General features: G+C 37.3%; 1 protein-coding gene across 3 annotated transcripts in view; it reads right to left on the reverse strand.

Moving 5' to 3' along the window:
* The window catches only part of LOC136240856 (ABC transporter G family member 20-like), a 22,599-nt gene extending 12,341 nt beyond the window's left edge, over positions 1-10,258 (reverse strand). Inside the window, exon 1 of one of the 3 annotated variants that reach the window (XM_066031929.1) lies at positions 8,772-10,258. In XM_066031929.1, the coding sequence (XP_065888001.1) occupies positions 8,772-8,857 (86 nt within the window). In that variant the 5' untranslated portion in view covers positions 8,858-10,258. Of the gene's footprint in view, positions 1-1,151; positions 2,768-3,176; positions 3,728-8,771 lie in introns of those variants that run through there. The other 2 variants (XM_066031920.1, XM_066031935.1) reach the window with 2 other exon arrangements.
* Between the last annotated feature and the right edge of the window lie 8,879 nt (positions 10,259-19,137).

A 19,137-nucleotide genomic window follows, 5' to 3' on the forward strand; every position in this document is an offset into this window, starting at 1 on the left:
AGGAAGGGGGATTTACAGGGGGGAACATAATGTACAGTTAGCTATTTACAAATGATTAGTTATAATTAGCTACAAATGTTAACTAGAAATAATTTCTTAACACTCATTTCAATTAATGAGGACGATAACAAGTTCCAGTCAATGATTAGCAGTTAAAATACTCAAATGAACAGCCAAGAGCAGTTAATCATCAGAATGAAATTATAAAACAACTATATTTAATTAATTAACCTTAACAACAATAAGCTCTCTTAGAAAATATAGTGGAATGACTCTAGCTTCCTCTCTTTTGTTTGCTAAGGACAGAATGTGCCTAATGTATGCTTGTTAAAATGATGATCAAGGTTGCTATAACAGGCAATTTTCCTGAATTATGGCAGTGCTTTTTTTGTACTGCATCTAACTTTCTTGAGTGGTACAGGTGTGTAGACATACAGTATAGTTAGCAGAGATGGGTGGCCAAACAAAAATACAATTCTGATCCCTTCCCATTAAAAATGGAAAACTGAAGATTTAAGATCTAGATTAAATTTATCAAAAAGGTGAATACTGTTTTGTTTGTGACTACTCTATTAGAGTACAGTTGACAGAAAGTTTTTTATTATTATTAATGCTATCCAGGTTCATGTTAACTAGTAGCTATGTACTATGTGCTTTTGTATGTGCTGCCTATATAAAGTTTGATCATTAATTTGGTGCTCCTCCAGCACTGAGGTCAGGGTTTCTGGATTGAACCACAGGAGACTCCTCTTCCTATGCCCCCTGCCTGGGTGGGAAGTACATTGTCACTTCCTCTTCTGCGATCATTTATAATATTGAAATGGTGCAAAGGCATGCCACAAGGTTTGTTACAGATAAGATATGCAAGTGTACTTCACTGGGTTGGCCCTCCCTTGAGAACAGACAAAACTAACTCAGAGTAATAGCATTTTATAAAATTCTCCATAACTTGCTCACAAAAATTTTACAAATACCAATTACCTACGTATACTATATATTTGCATTCATTCCTGGACACAGCAAAGATGTGGAATCACTTTCCTGAACTTTATTTAGCTAAGTACAACAACAGACATAGTTATAGTCTATACTTTTAGACAGGAGACACAGGACAAGGGTCTAACTAACTAACTATGCACACACAACATTACTCATGATTGAGTTCTGTAGATAAGGCTATGTAATCCAGGTAATCCTGTTTCTGGTTCCCTCCCACATCAGTTTCTTCTGGCATTCTTTATGCCATTGTTTGGTGTTATGCCCGAATATTCCATTTAATGGTGAGTGTTAAGTGCCTCTTACTGTTCAGAAGAATTACAAGATATAAGTTGCTTGTAGATAGCATTGTGAATTACTGAATTAACCAGCATTATACATAGCTAGCTAGAAATACTGACATTATAATTATTTGCAGCCATACATAATATTCTGTGTGTATATAGCGGTCATAGATACATTTGGGTTCATCAGTGGGATTAGTAACCTATGCCACTGTCAAGAGGTCAACTAGCTAAAGGCAGTCATTTAGCTAAATTTGTTGCAACCTGTATACAAGTCGTATGATCAACCTAAAATGCCAGAAAGGTGTTTTTAAGTAATTTATCTGAGATCCACTTGTTCCTGAGAAATGCTGTCTCTATAAGGAATATGATGAAGTATTTGATGAAGATGATATTCAGTTATAGCTACATACCATTGCTCAAAAAAAGCTTTGCTCTTTATACCACTACAATGTGTTTACAAATTTACATAAATTCAGTTACTTTCCTTGTTCAGTCTGTGATTGCAACAATATCTTTATCAGATCATTGAATCAAATTCCCTGCACAGAATCGTTTGTAACAAACTTGAACTGTAACTTTGATTATCACAAAATAGTGCATAAACTATGTTATGTATAAATTTTGTTTATGCTGGTTCCCTGGTCAAAATACTTCCTATCCAGTAATAAATTCAAATTTAAACTTTGCTAGATGTTGCAATGATATTGAAGTTGAGCTAATGCTAATGTTATGCACCTGTGACCAGAAAGCTTGCTGGAAGAAAAGATTGCAATTTACAGTGTGATTTGTTCTCCCATACTTTAGATTGCCAGCTCAGTATCTACAATCAGAGGCTGATCCATTGGGGTGGTTGGGGTGCTAGCCACCCACCATGCATGGCCTTTTAGCCACTCACACATGCAATACTTCATATGCTGAAATAATTCAGCTATAATGTATAATGCTAATCACAAATAACACTGCAGTATTAGCTACCACTAAGTCTACGTAGAGGAGCTATTAAAAGAAAATATTAGGGCTAAATCAATTTTACTTTATATATACTATTATGATTGCCAGCAAATCGTCCTAGGACTGTGGAATAATACCAAAGTTGGTAAGTTACATTAAGTTCAAAGTCAGTTCATATTATATAGCAAAAAAAACCTATACAGCCTAATCGGCTATAAAACATGTTTCTTTCTGTGGGTTATGTGATCAGTGGGAGATAATACCTCACATTTACTTATTCAAACCTAATAAGAAATCATCTCCTACGTATAACATACAACAGAGGAATGTGTAGTATGTGCACAGGTGTTACCAGTGCACTACATGTGATTTGTTTGTTTTTAAGCACTTCATGATCAGGAATCACAAAAGTGCAGTGCACAAGAGCTGCCATGCCACTCATATGTGTGCTGCACTTGTAAGCTAGATGATAACACTGTTTCCCAATGTAAATTGAGATTCTCAACTTAAAACCTCTTGGTTTATTTCTGGATCAGTGCCTGCTACAATGTACAATACCACAGACCTGCATGAATATTTGTTGTTGTTTCTTTTTGTATAGCTACAGCTAGCTATATACTTAAATGCTTGCCGGAAGTGCTCAGCGTCATTTTGATGCAAAATTTTCTATTAGCTAAAAGTAAAATTTGACCATGATGTAAATAATGGCATAATGGTCAACCCTCCAGCCCTCCTCCAATTTCCAATTCAACAAGGACCAGAAACAGGAATACCACTTGGAATGGCCTAATAAACCCGCTAATAAATCTATAGCCTTTCCCTTGGGGGTTGAGAAATATTGACTAGGGGCGGGGTTGGTTGGGGGAGGGGGGATCAAGGTGATTACCAATATTAAATAGACTGTAAACTAGTCATGCATGATATTACAGCTATACAGCTTACATTGATCCGTACTGCACTTCCATGTTGAGAGAGCGCAACACGTGGTACGCGCTACGTCCTCTTCCATAGAACTTGTGTACCTCTCTAACTTGTAGCGCCAGCGAACTAACAGGATCCCTGTACTCTGATGAGTCTATCCGTTGAAGTTGCATCATGATGATTGCGAGGACTGGGATAAATTGCGTCGAGATTTACGTAGCTACTAGCTAAGAGTATAGCTAGAAATATAAATTATGAACAAAACAATGCAAGGCAGAAGACAAATGCTGAATGTATGCTATTGATCGCACCAAGGAGGCAAATGCTTTTCAAAGAATTTCTACCGCACATGTACAGCTACCTATCACTACCAGGTAAGGATCAAGTAGCGAAACACATATATGGCGGGCTGCACTTGATGTAGGTCTAAGTGGTTTTCAAAGAATTCCTCTATTAGCTATGCATGACATCACGACTGCATGATACACAAGAAATTTGACAGCAGAAGATGGGCATGGCTGCTCCTGTCACAATGCTCTACGTCATAAATGTAAGTGGTTTTTGGAGAAAACTAGTCTACTGGTCGAGGGGTCCGACACCTTCTAAAAAGCGTACGAGATTTCATATCAGTTGCATGATTTCTGATTTCAAGGACTGATTTCTGATTTCAAAGTTGATTTCTGATTTCAAAGCTGATTTCTGATTTCCAGACGATTTCAGACATAAGTTTCTTTTACGGTTGATTTCCGTGATTTCACGGTACTGGCGTCAGTGGGTATTGCTCTGCCCAGAGTACAATCTTTCTGATAATTTCATCACCTGCAATACCTACACATGTGTGGAACTGAATGCTCACTCACTAATTGTGTACATCCTGTCATTGCAAGCTGTCTATGCATCAGACAGTAATAGTTTTCTCCCATGGATTCTAGGATCACAGTGCTGTGAGAAAGTATTTCGTTCCGCTAGGAGCATGAGCAGCGTGTTTTCTACTGTCATTAACTTTGGAATGTTAGGGTTGTTACAAAGGCTCCACAGACTACATGTTCAAGGGATCCTGGATTCTGAGTCAGAAGAAACAGAAATTAGATATCCTGAGTCTCACAAAAGAAAAGAAGGATACTCAAACACCGTGTATCACAATGTTGCTTCTATCTCACTTGAAGACATTTCAAAATCTGTTGACAAAGCGTTAGATGATGCTAAGAAAAGTATTGACGAATTAGGAATGTCACAGCTACTGAAAGCTAATGATAAGTGGGATAAACAGCCAGTATTTTTTCCGAAAGAGAATGAGTTAGTAAAAGAAGAGAATGATGATCACGAAGAAGAAGTCTCTGAGTCAGCTGTGCCAGAGGAGGAACCATCTCCTGAAGATTCAAGAGAAGTAGCATCTGGAATTCTCAAACTTTCCAAAGCCAAAATCATTGATGGTAACACTGCTGAATATTTTAATGCTTTGCACTCTGCGTCGTTTAAAAAAATAGAAGCCAGTGGACTACCAGTATATGAAATGCAGTCAACTTCCTCCACAAAACACCCATCTAAAGTAAAGCACTCTCGTTTTGTGGAAGTATGCAGTGGTGACAAGAGTGTATATATTCATAAGACCACAGCAGTTTGGCTACTTCAAGAAACTGAACGGGTTTCTAGTGACCGTCTGCTTCGTGTGAGAAGCAAACAGCCTTTCTGTACAAATTCTAAACCAGCAAAGACCCAACTCCCTTCCGTAATGCATCCGATAGTGAACTCATCTGTTACTGTCGGTGACATGTGTGTCTTCAGAACAGCTGCAAATGAATGGAAAATTGGACGTATACTTCAGTTTTCATACTATCAAGAAAAAAAAGTAAGTGCTAAACAATACCGTGGCTTAACTGCTGATGTTTTGAACCCAAACATTGGTGTACTGTGTAGCTGGTACACTGCATTGACGAATGAAAATCATGAATTTCCACAAAAATTTATCCTTTCTAATGAAACTACTCATATGCACATTTCCATGAAGATGTACTTGTGTACTATACCAAACACAGCATGCTTTGGAAATTTAGGTGATTCTCCTACAATCCAGAGTGGTATTAGCCAAACCAATTCAGATAACATGAAACTGATAACATCAGAAGAGTTCACTCTTAATTCAAGTACCCTTTTAACTATTCAAAACATTTTTCAGGACAGCCAACATGCCGATAACCATACATCTGCTAACAGTAGAAATTCTTCAATACTTATAAACGATGGCGACATACCTGTATCTAATGCTGAAGTGAAATTACAATGGACAATATGTGGAAGAATCACGCTTACCAGCAAAGACAAACAGCTGATACTCAATGGGAGTAAACTGAAGGACAATCACATAAATGCATTTCACAATGTAGCAAAGATGCAATTTCCTCTAATTGGAGGATTACACAATACTTTAATACTCAACAAAACCTTGTTGAATGTGAGAGATTTTGCACAATCTTTGCAAATTTTATTTATTCCTGATCGATCACATTGGGCGTTACTACAAGTTGAAGGTAGTAATGTTTGTTTATATGATTCGATATTTACATCTGCCAGCAAAGATACTCTGAAAACTATTGCAAGGTTAATTCAATCCAAGGAAAAGTATTTTGATGTTACAATTATGAATGTTCAAAGACAAGCAAATTCCGTGGATTGTGGGCTTTATGCCACAGCAATGCTTTCTAGCTTACTATTGGGCCAAGACCCAACAACAGTGGTGTATAATCCAGCAGAGTTACGTTTACACTTGACTGAAATTCTGAAGCACAACAAGATATCATTATTTCCAACTATAAAAACTCGGAAAAGGGCTGCTACAATAGCTCGTGTAGAGAAATGCTACATTTATTGTGTTTGTAGACTGCCAGATAGTGGTGGCGAGGATATGATCTGCTGTGACAGTTGTGATGAATGGTATCATACTGCATGTTTGAGCATTTCAAATCTATCTGTGATAGGGGAAACGTGGTACTGTAATCAGTGTAACAGTAAAAAGACTTGAGTTTTGATGGATACGTGTATCTTATATTATAATTCTATAGTCATATCATTTACTTGAATAAAATGATTGAAACACACAATAAATACTATAACATTATTTTACTGCATGGGTTGTATAAAAGAATCTTTATAACAGCAACATAATTCCAGCTGTATAATACGTAGCTGTACAAGTACATGATACTTATTATAATGAGTCTAAATACCATGCATGGAGGCAAGCATTTCTCCTGATGAAGTGATCAAGTTTTTATCCACCTTTGCATATTAACTTGCAGTAGCTATGGTATAGTGCAATCACCTTCTTAATTCTTGTTACGGATGAATCTGCAAAAAGATTGATTGACTTTATCACTTAGCTATGCACAAACAGCTAAAATTAGCTAGTCTAGATTTTTTTGTCAAGTTCACCTGCCTGTTACACCTAGTCTGGCACCTAGCTATGTACAGCTAGCTGTATGATGGCTAATCAATGATTGTTATTGTTATCACAGCTTTAGCTACAGTTGAAGTTCAGTAATGTTGGAAGGTATACATGTGATGGTAGTGGGTAGTTTAGAAATAGCAATGCTGGAAGTATAATAGTTGTCTAGATCTGCTTGAGGGTTGTATGGATTCTAGTGTCTTGCTATAGACGGGCACCTCATCAAGCTCTTGGTCGAGCAGCGGCATAGCTAGCTAGCCGAGAGCCGAGTATAGCAGCCCAACTGCATGAGTCAAGGCCAATGAATCCTCAAATAATCACAAGTATGGAAATCCGTGACAAGTATAGCATCTCGAATTAATCAGCAGAAGTGAGTACATAATCATATCAACCTGAAAGAGCGAGCGAAGAGAGAGTGAAAATCATGATTTCATTGTGATTTCACGTGATTTCATAGTGATTTCTTGGCAATTGTGTGATTTCTGATTTTGTTTACTGATTTCTGATTTCAGCAACTGATTTCTGATTTCAAAACTGATTTCAGCCGAGAGCGTACGTGATTTCAACAGGTGTCGGACCCCTCGCTACTGGTAGTGACTACACCAGTAGCGATTCCGGAATTCCGTAAATTTTGCATAAAATTTTCTCCGTGAATCTTCCATTGGAGAGTTGGCACAATCAATTCGCTGCCGTACGAGTGATTGATCAAACAATTGGATCGTTTCTCTCGTCGTTTCTAGGGTTTCTGGGGGCAAGGAATACGATGGTGCAGTTAGTTTTCTGCTATAAATATGTTTGTGTGGAGTTTTATGCCAATTATAAGATTATTTTGCAATATAGCCACCACAATGTTATATTCTCTTTGCTAGAAACGACCCAGCACATGCTGGTTACACCAAGGTGAGCATGCTTGTCCATGTAGTTTTCAATATTACTATGCTAAAAGTCAGCAAATTTGCACCACAAATAGCTCATCTCTTTGATGCACCATTTTGGTAGCCGTCAAGGAGCTATACATTAAGAGAAAAAATAATCATATAAGCAGCTATAAATCAACAATACAACTCCTTGTTTTGCATGCACATTGTATTTTTGAGTGGAGGTGACTGAGTGGTTACACTTCACCATATGTATGCTGCTTTGCCATCCGCAAGATCCTAAATGCATGCAACTATTTAGTGGCTTTCTATGGAGGTGACCTTTATTCAGAGGGTCTTACAAGTAAGGTTACACTGTGGTCCATATATTAAGGTATTGATAACAGAAAACAGAAGTTCAAAATGTTATTGCAAAGCTCAGTTATAAGCATTCATTCAATTGTGCCATTTTTGGTTCAATGGAAAGATATGGAGAAAATTTTGCCTATTTTCCAGGACAAAATTGCTTATAACTCCACCATCCTATGACAGATGTTTAAAAACTAAGTGTTTATGAGACCCTTAGGGAGTACTGCACAAGGCTATGCTAAATAAAAACTATTTCCATTAATTTTAAAATTCTCCCGGAATCGCTAACACCAGATGAGCATTTAGGGTAGCGCTCGTGACCGGGCCGGATCAAGAAATTTTATCGTTACAATAAAAATCACACTTGATTCCTTGATATAAAGGCTAGAAGTTCAATTTAGCAGTGCTTAATTGCTAGATTGCATAAGTCAGTAGAACCTTGATGGTTTGATTGCATTTTGATCTGCTATAGTATTTATTGTACTGGACAGCCAGTATACTACTAATTAAAGTTAGAAATGATTAGAGTGTATGGCATATTTTCGATTCTTGGAATTGTTTTCACTAGTGTATGATGGGTCCATGTCAAGTTGTGTCATTGTGTCAGATAATTACAGTGTACGATGATAAAACTGAGTGTCCAGACTATAATTTACTTCACCTTGATGGTATGAATGGAGATAGCAGTTTACTATGGTGTATGCCATCAGTCTAGTATGTATGTGTGCTGACATGTTTAATTAATGCTAAACCTACTAAAATTAATAACAGCCAAAAAGTTGTTTTACTTTGGTAACTACTTGTATGCAGTATGTACATAAGCTACTTTCTTGTAACAAGATGCATGCCTAAAAAAGTGGTGGGCCATGCATGATCAATAGGACATCTTTTGAAAATACTACAGCTATAATGATACATATACAGAACAGATGATATATCTGACCTCACCTTACATGAGGGGCATAGCTACAATGTATAAACAGGTGAGGAAATTGCCTCACCAAATGTTGGTGATTGAACCGAGAAGCTAACATCAGTGTAGGACTTTTAAAGCTCCATAGTGTTGTGTGAAGTAGATTAGTGTTCTGGAGTCTGCATAACGCATACAGCAAACACACAGTCACTTCTATTGTGATTGGTGATGGCTTACAGGTCACAGGTACAGATAGCTACATATAAAGGAAGGATAATTATTATAAAGTTTTTGCCTCTGTGGACACAAGCTTTTCATTCAATTAACTGTTAACCACAAATTAGCTAAAGAAGTCATACAAATCCAAGCTGATTAGTTAATGGCATTGTATGGCTGCAATTGTAATTGTAGCAGCCCATGCAAGACAATGTGTATGTGTGACTTGAATTATTTTCCTTTAACTTGTTGCTCCATAACAGATCTTTGTCCCCACCCCAACTCTTCATGGCATGTATATCCACCCATAGCCAAAAGACATGAGTACCCTAGTCTATTATCTAGGCCAGGAGGTGGATGGTCCGTGATCTGGTCTGGAAGGGAAGTATCCTCTCCTGTATCATTTTGATTTCTAGTACAAGCTATTATTAGGATTGTAGTGGACTTAATGTTTAACACACACATGCACAGTCTCAAAGCAAAGTAAATCCTCCGGCAGCTGCGTGAAATACAGCAATTGCTGTCCAGCGAACCAGCACTGGGATGCCTATGCAGTACCACTCAGCTAGATCAGACACTGGAACTTCAAGTTCTGTGGCCTCTCTCCATGAGACCTGAACAGCTCTCTTGCGAGTTATAGACCTGTCTTCACAAGACTTGAGCCACAACAACCCCATCAAGACAAGGACAGTTGGGCATTTATTTTCCCAAGTACTCATTGATGTTACAGCTGGGTGCTTTCTCAGTTGACACCAGCTAGGCCCTCTACAGCTGGAGCAATGTAAGTTTTTGCTCAACGAAACAACAACAGCGACTTGGCATAACCAGGCGTAAATTTTTGATTACTAGCTGCAGGCCAATGCTCTAGCAATTTGACTATGCTGTCTCACACATGCACAGGCTGCAGCCTATTTTGGTTCTATTGTGCTATATATATGCTGCAATATACTCAACCTATTATGCTCATATAAATTTTATGCCTCAGTTTCCATGTTTAGATATGCATTTTTAGAACATGCCAAGTTTGTTCTGAAAAGTGCATTTTTCATTTTCACCAATAAAAAAATTACTTTATGGCTGTCTACTGATTATATGTTTAATGTTTTAGGCACCAGAATCATGTCAGCATATGTAACAGACTGGCTCACACACACACGCACGCACGCGCTACACTACATGCACATTATTGCACACACAACTACACGTGCGCGCTCACACACATACACTACACCCTGTCCCTACCACACACACACACACACACACACACACACACACACACACACACACACACACACACACACACACACACACACACACACACACACACACACACACACACACACACACACACACACACACACACACACACACACACACACACACACACACACACACACACACACACACACACACACACACACACACACACACACACACACACACACACACACACACACACACACACACACACACACACAATTACACACACACACAATTACACACACACACAATTACACACACACACAATTACACACACACACAATTACACACACACACAATTACACACACACAATTACACACACACACACACACACACAGACAGACACTACACACACACATACACACACACACACATAGAGCTCCTCCACTGACTTACTGTACATAATGTGATGTTTTGGCTCATATCATTTGAGTGAACTGCCTTACACATGTAATGATGATGATGATGATGCACATGTTGGCAATACAGGATATATGTGACCAGATTTTACAAAACTGATCCAAATCACACATCAGACAAAATCAAACTAACACCATCAGTGGATAGCTACACCATCGTACTACTAGTTTTGACCCTCAGTACTACTCAAGGCTGGTTTTAACAGACGTCTTTTCTGGGTGGTTTGGAGTGCTCGTATGGCGGTTTCAGGCCTTGATAAGGACCTGGCCATGGCTTGGCAAGAATCAGTGGTTGACTGGTGGATGGCCTGACAATGTTGGCCATACATTATTTCTGTTGATTTTGTTACATATCAGCCACTAAGGAGCCAGCAAAGCCCTGTAATCCCATATCTGGACTCCAGTCGTGGTCTGCCTCCATTTTGAAGTCTATCTCTTGCCCACCCCACTACCCCCCCACCCCTTTGTGAGCACTCGTGGTACTACTTCGCTCATCCATCTGCTCAGATTTTCTATCTTATTTGGCAGGAATCTCAACAAGCAGCTACAAGCACTGGAAGTGGTCTGAAAGGTAACAGATTGATGCACCTTTTGTGTAAATTCCATACGCTTGCTTGCTATCCTTGGCAAGACTTGAATTCTTTAAAACCGTTTATCTCGAAACTTCTAATGTGTGATTTGGATCGTTTTTCCTAAATTCAGTCACATAATATATAGCTGTAGCTAATTTTCTACCAGCTTCTGACCTATACATATATGTAATTTGATGGTGACTAAATCCAGGGAGAGGGAAAAGCACATTGTCCTTCTATAGTACAGCACAAATAACTACTTTGGAATATACAGAACACCATGCTGACTCTAACTACACTACAAGACTCACAAAAAGAATTAAGACCATCAAAAAATAGTTGCATATAAGATATAACAATCATAGCTGGTTCTGGTACTAACTTAGCAATTCATTGAGATGATCATGGATAATTACATCACCAAACATGTGACCCAGAGCTCTTCCTTGTATAAACATAGCACATGATTGAAAAAAGGTCACAATTTACACAATTTAATGTACATTGTTTTGTAGACAGATAACTGACACAACTGTGATGAGGAAGTTATGAGATTTCAAACTTTAATATGTGAGTCACAATTTAAGTGTGAAACAGAACATTACAAACTTACATCAATATCTTTTCACAAATCATATTGATGTCGGTACTTATTATAATTATGCCTAAACTGTATTAGTATACAATTGAGCTATACTGTCAGTTCTAAAACAAATGAGATAATACAATTCATTGACAGTGATTTGTCAGTACTTTTTAATTTGTAATCCTATACATGTCATGAATAATAACAAAGTAATCCAGCCTAGAACCACGGCTATTCCAAGATACACTGGTTCATCTGTTATACCCCATCCTGTAATTAGGACATCACATATCACAGCAGCATACATAGTTGAAGGGTACATTACAGCAAAATGTGTTTGAAACTATGTTATAAATTATTTCGATGATTCACAGTAACTTATTGTACTAGTACGTATGTTTACACACACCTCAAGTAGAACATATCTAAAGTAGCCACCTTCCAGGGCAGTAATGCTTGGTCTTCACAAAAGTGGCTGACAACTCAAAACATTATATAGTTCCCACACCTTAAAACAAAACGTGGCCTTTATACAACATGGTTTCCAGTATAGGAGGATATACCCAGTTGTCATGCTGAGTAGGTCTCTGCACTATATAGAGCCCCTCAGGTTAAAACTGGCTCTCACAATTAATTGTGATCTGCTAAGTGAAAACCTGAATTGCTTGCATAATTCTGTTTTTGAGATAAATGCCATTGAAATCTATTGGGTAAAAATGCATGCTACATATTAATAATTTTACATGTACGTTTAATCGCTAGTGAAGAAGATATGAATTAAAATAATTTATCTAATATACCAATGGATTTGCCTCTTCATAGAGAGTACGAATATCTTTGTTTCGTTTCTGTACCATGAAGCAAACATGAGTTATGTGTGTTTGTTTACAACGTAACTTTATTCTGATAGCATGGATATATTTAGCCAAAAACTATACCTTGATGAATGCCTCAGCTCATGGTGAATAGAATGACACAAGTCCCAACTCTGTAGCCTGTTGCACTTGATAGTTATCATCGATTAAACAGGTGTCTGTAACTTTTTTCCATATAGGCACTTAATTGTTTTGCTCTTCTTGTGAAAGCACTTACCAAATAAGGCTAAAACTTTATCAGCCCATTGGCTTTTTCTTCTAGACAACAAAATGTCATAAAATGAAGTTCAAGGAAAATGCAAACAAGACAGGTTTTCGCTCAGCGGGTCACAATTACTTTAGCCTGTGGCCTTGATAATTAATTGATGGGTATCCCTTAATTGTGCATGTGTCCAAATAGTGTAGATCCCTTGTCAGCACATCGTAAGTACTTTGGTAAATTGAAGCAAATAAAAAAAGAGCAAGAGAGTGTTGCAAATAGTGGCTGCTAGTATTTACTTTTTGAATTTATAATTGTTATTACATTAGTGTGTCCAGAAGTAAGACTATTTCATTTTTGGCCTTTCCAATTTTTGATGGTAAACAATTAACACTGGGCCCAACACAGGCTATTACCACAGATTTCTATTCCAATTCACGTTTGATTTTGTAACGCTTAAATCATTCATTGCAACATAATTAGTATACCACATAACATGCCTTATCATAGCATTAAAGGCCTATATACCCCATTTAAGTACATGTACTAGAGTCTACATAAAGCTTGGAGGAGTAATGTTAGTTTGTTTATCATTGAAAGACTTTCACTTAACAGTGAAACTATTTTAAAGCTGGCTATTACTCACCTCATAGGGACCAATTAGTTGAAGAACCATTTCTAAAGCCAACTTTTTATATTCTTTCAAAGCAAGTTCAACCATGTGGTTAAATTTAGATGTTCATTGTGTACAAAAAGACTAAGACAACTAAAGAAATATATAGTTGTAGTTTGAATTTACATACCTATACATACATTAGCATATCTTACAACTTTCCATCTAATTTACAGCATACTAGCATACAGTAACTACAGACCACAGGTGAAAATGAGTAGATCATCGTGTGTTAAAATGTTACAAACATTACATTACAAACAATTAACAGTTAACAATATAGAGTCATAATAGACAGTCTTGTACATACCTCTCAGTAGTATACTCCTTGCACCCTCAGAAGGATATGTTAGAGGTGTTAGATATGAAATGGTCCGCAACCATTTATCAAATGATTGGATGGGCCAGAACACTCCTACAGTATAAAATGTACTGTAATAATCTCTAGAATTGCTGAAAAACAACATACGCATGCAGCACAGTTGCCCAGTATTCAACATGTGGACGTGCCAGAGACACACTTTTCAATACAACACCACATCAATCATTACACAGAGGCATCAACAGTTACTATTCATTGCTAACTTGTTACTTACCTGCAATGAGCAGAAGAGGATAGAAGAGTGCAGCTGATACTTGTAGAGCTGCTGCTTCATCATACAGAAATATTGATAACATCAAACCTGTAGAAATAAAATTGTCTACTAAAACATATGTATATCCAGTACATGAATAGTACCTAGTTATCATCTATGACTGGTCAAAAAATAGTGCTTAACTAGGTCAGAGCTTGAGGTAAATGCTTTGTTGTTATAATACTGTGTGCTGTACAGGAATCATGTATGATTATAATGTACAGGTGTGATATATACAAGCAAGTCTCTATATCATTACAAAACTCAGTGTATGTGGGAGTTTAGTTATGTTCTGAGGTAGCTAGTTGGTTCTGGTTTACAGTGAATTAATAAACACACCAATCAGCATTGAAACTACGTCACTACTACTGACCCAGATGACCAGCAATCCGGTCAGACTCGGATTTGGCCCAGATTAATTAAAACTAAAGTGTGCACCAAGAACTACATTAGGTGCTTGACTAGACGTTAAGTACAAGGGTAGCTACATGAAAACTAAGCAGGTTTACAAGTAACAATATGGGTAGTTCCATGCAGATAGCAAGATCTACTTCCTGCAAGTGGGTGTGGCTTTGCACATACCTAAAACACTCACACTTACAAACACATTCCTGATATTAAAGAGGATGTGGCTCACTAAAAAAGCTGACCAACCACAAGACTAGACCACGTCTCGTACAATAACAATCGATAAGTGGGCATGTCTCTGCAAGCAGCTATGAGTATGGATTCATGCATACCTACTAGTGATGCACCGATTGATCAGTAAATAGTTGGAAATCAGTTTATCAGCCAAAGTTCAGCGATAGCAGATTATTTAGTTGATTACTTTTACTGACTCTGATGCTTTTCATAAAAAATAAGACAAAAACTAAGCTTTAATTTTAGAAAATACACGTGGAATATTGTAAACACAAACGTCGGATCGAATATTGGTATTGGCCACTACAGTATATGAATTTCTATATCGGCCAATCAGATAACTGGCAAAATCTCTTATTGGTGCATCACTAATACTGACAGACTGCTTAAATGAGTATGGCTGCATGTATAGCTGCAGACAGTCATCCCAATAAGTGGGCGTGGCTCAAGAAAGAAGCTAGTTTTCATCAGAACTTGATTACGATGTGTTTGGGTGCTTCCACATCCTCTAACTAATTAATTTGATCCAATCCAGATAGTCTGTAAAGTGGATCAGACCCAGATGACCTGCGCAAAAATGTGACCCAGTTGACCTGAATGACTGATAACTATATAGTGCTGTTTTGTGTGCTAAGTATGTGATTAGCATTTTCTCTTTGTAGTCTTTCATCTCTTGGCCTGCTGTCCCATGGTCTGCATAACTTCTTTGCCTTTCTTCCCAGTTCACTGTTCTGTGGCAAGGTACTTACTCAGAAATAAAGCTCTGGATGTAAATGAGTTAGTTGGTTTTATACATCTAAATATAATAGCTTGTTTCAGAACAGTAGATTCAGATAACAGTAGGGTCTTACTATGTATGCACAAATGAACTATAGTACAAATGTACTACAGTAGTACTACGCTGTAGTACTATGGTATAATGTCTCAGCAAAGCTAACACAAGTATTAATAAAATGTGACCAGATTTGCGAAAAGGTACCTTTTCCACACATTTGACATACCAGCAAACAAAATAATGTAACGCTTGACTCCTTATACCAATTAACTTGCTCTTAGTATCAAAATGTAGCCAGATACTGTGGCTACATTCATTGAAAATTTCAAGCAATTATATGCTATGATCAAAAAGTTATGAAGCTTTGAAGTCCAAAAAATGGGTCAAATTTTGTGTGTGAAAAAGGTACCTTTTCGCAAATCCAGTCACAAATGGTGAAGTTATGCATGCATGCTATAAAGTGCACATTTTTATCAAGACACTATTCAGGGAAGCAAGTCTCAAATCAATTAAAACTATACACCATCTTATTCGCTTATTCAAAAAGAGTTTGGATATCTTTGTTTAGTTCCTGTAGTCTCAAGGGTATGTGTGCTACATTCATTTCTTCATATGAATCACTTTTATATTTGTATAACGTACATGTAGTACACTGACAATTTGTGGTGAACATTTTAAGTTAAATTCCAACTCTGTAGAACTATGTAAACGGAAGTTATGGCAGCGAATTTAAACACTTGTAGTTTATTTTCACTGTGCAAACGGCTCTTCCTACTGTACTACAGTTTTAAAACTATACACAATTAATATAGGCTGAATAATCCATTACTAACACTAAGACAATATAAAAAAATGGAAATGGTGTGGACTATGTGTTTCTTTGCTGAGACGGTCACTTACATACACTGTCACTGACCTAATGCAAGTCCACAGATCCCCTCAACATATGACAGCAATATAACCAGTGCAATACTTCCTTCCCTCATTATCTATAGAATGAGATTATCATCATTAACAAACTAGCTACAATATGATGGGGAAACACCACTGAACAAATAAAGCCACTTTTATACTTGTCACATCGGAACTGGTTATATAAGTGGTCAGCACAAGTACCATACATACGTACATACGCACCTAAGCACAAACAGTTAATAAAACGTACATGAACAGTTACAGCTGTATTACAAAAACATATACACAAAGCTGCTATATACATATATCCAAGTGTAATCCCTAGAACTTGCTGTATGCACACTGAATAGTACACAGTATAACTCACATTAAAGACATAAATGACAAAGAAGACTGCTGGGACCATTTGTAACAACAATACAATACCATTAGCAATCACTTGTGATATGACTATCTCTATAACACTAACACCTGTAGGATGTGACGATAACATGTGGGTGTGGCTGATAATAAGTTACCTGCCACCCACGTACGATCATATAGTCCACTCTTCCTTATAGTGATCAGATTGGTCACAGTGAGGGTCATAGCAATATACATAGTACCTCTGTAACAAACAACAAACCTATAATCACTAACATTTCTTTCCATCTTTGCTGTAGCTCCTGGTACATATAATTGGCACCATTTGTAAAAGTAACTGCAATACAAAATTATCTACCTCAGGCATAGGCAGTGGAAGGGAGGGTGGGGGGTCTGAACTGCTGAGGGGGCTAACCCCACCCCCCTCGGAATGATATCTCGCCAACATTATCCTTCCTGGAGTAGGGCTGAATGTGAAAAAGATCGATATACTCTAATAGAATGCTGAAATACCCTAATAGAGCAGTGAAAAACATTTCATAAAAACGTGTTCCTAAAAATAGTCTAAAAATGAACAAAAAAAAATCTTTTTGCCTACAGCGGGAATCGAACTACTGGCCTCTTACTTGAGAGTAATGACACTGTACCAGGTGATATTTATAAATTATTAACCCATCTGTCATCATTCGCAAGAGTTTTTATAAACTGCAAATAGCCTACTTTAAATACTTTTGACTAAAAAGTTGGTGATATGCATCAAATGGTTCCTATAATTAATTCTGGTGAACTTTGAGACATTGTAAAACCTACAGCTTTTGCAGCCCCCCAGACCCCCCACCACCAGAGATTCTATACTCAGGTCAGCACTGACCTCAGGTACCTTGTAGCTATACTAATGCATCACTTAGATTCATGAGATTGGTTACTATATCACAGTTTACTTTTGAACTATTCCACATTCTGCCTGTGTCCTCACCCACCCTTGAATGTGTGTTTGTATAATAGCCATTATTAGTTGAGAGTATTAATGTTGTAACACTACAATTGCAGCTACTAAATACACTTGAATGAAGTTCCCTGGTAATGTACTTTCCTAGAATGCAAGTTATCTATGGATAAAGTCATAGAGTCTAGATTCTTGCTCCCTGCTTTAGTGTACCTAATAGTGTGTGACGGGACATTAAAATGTTCAATACCATCAAGTTGTCTATGGTAAACAGATTCTGTACACATAAAATTTTCTTATTACCCAACGATCATGGCTGGAGTGAAATATTCGTTAAAGTTGAGGTCACTTCCTCCATACACCACATTGTTGACCTGATCAGAGATATAATGTTAATGTATAACTTAACAATGTATGTACATTTATTAGTGGGTTAAAGTAGTACTCTGGGATTGAAGTGTTCTTGAGGAAGTCCCTCCTCATCCTCTAAGGTGGTATATTCCAGACACTAAATACATAAGATACATACACACATACCTTAGCTGCTTGGCTGAGTGATTGATTCAAAGCAAACATGATTTGTGGATCTGCATGAAAACAATAGAATATGGCAGTAAAGCAATAAAATAATACTATGTACTACCAAAATATTCTACAATATCATCTCAGAGCTTCTAAACAAATCTAAACACATACCCACATGCCCAATCCCTCATTGTTTACTTTTCTCTACTCATTCTTACCAGTAATATCCAGGATTAACTCAATAGCAGCTCCACTCACTTCATCTGGATAAACAGGACTACCATCTTCTACACCTTCACACACTCTTACAAGTCTATTACACCTCAGGATATTATTGTGTTATTATATGTAACACTTACAAACCTGTCTATATAGTTCTGACTGTAATTCTTAGGAATACTAAAATATCCCCAGGCTGATCCATCCTTTACCTTGTCTCTCCCTTCTCCCACATTAATGGCTGATTTCTATATAGCACAACACAATGTCATCAATTAATGTGTAAATTGCATAATATACAAAAACTAAGCCAAATAAGGCATGTTGTGCTAGTTATGTACATAATTGTGACCCGGTCTGACAAACCCAGTCTTTTATCCTTTCCAACCAACACAACTTGATGTTACATAACTCGGAGCAACACAAACTTAAAGCTGTTGGATAGCACATTGATGTGGCAAAATTTCAACAGATTTATTAAAGTCAAACAAAGCTGGAATATCTGGAAAGGATAAGACTGGTGTATACTTCAATATAGAGTAATTGGGAAAAGGCGGGCATGGTTGGACATGGACACAGA

Source organism: Dysidea avara, chromosome 1 (assembly GCF_963678975.1).
Source record: "Dysidea avara chromosome 1, odDysAvar1.4, whole genome shotgun sequence".
NCBI classification, from domain to species: Eukaryota; Metazoa; Porifera; class Demospongiae; order Dictyoceratida; family Dysideidae; genus Dysidea; species Dysidea avara.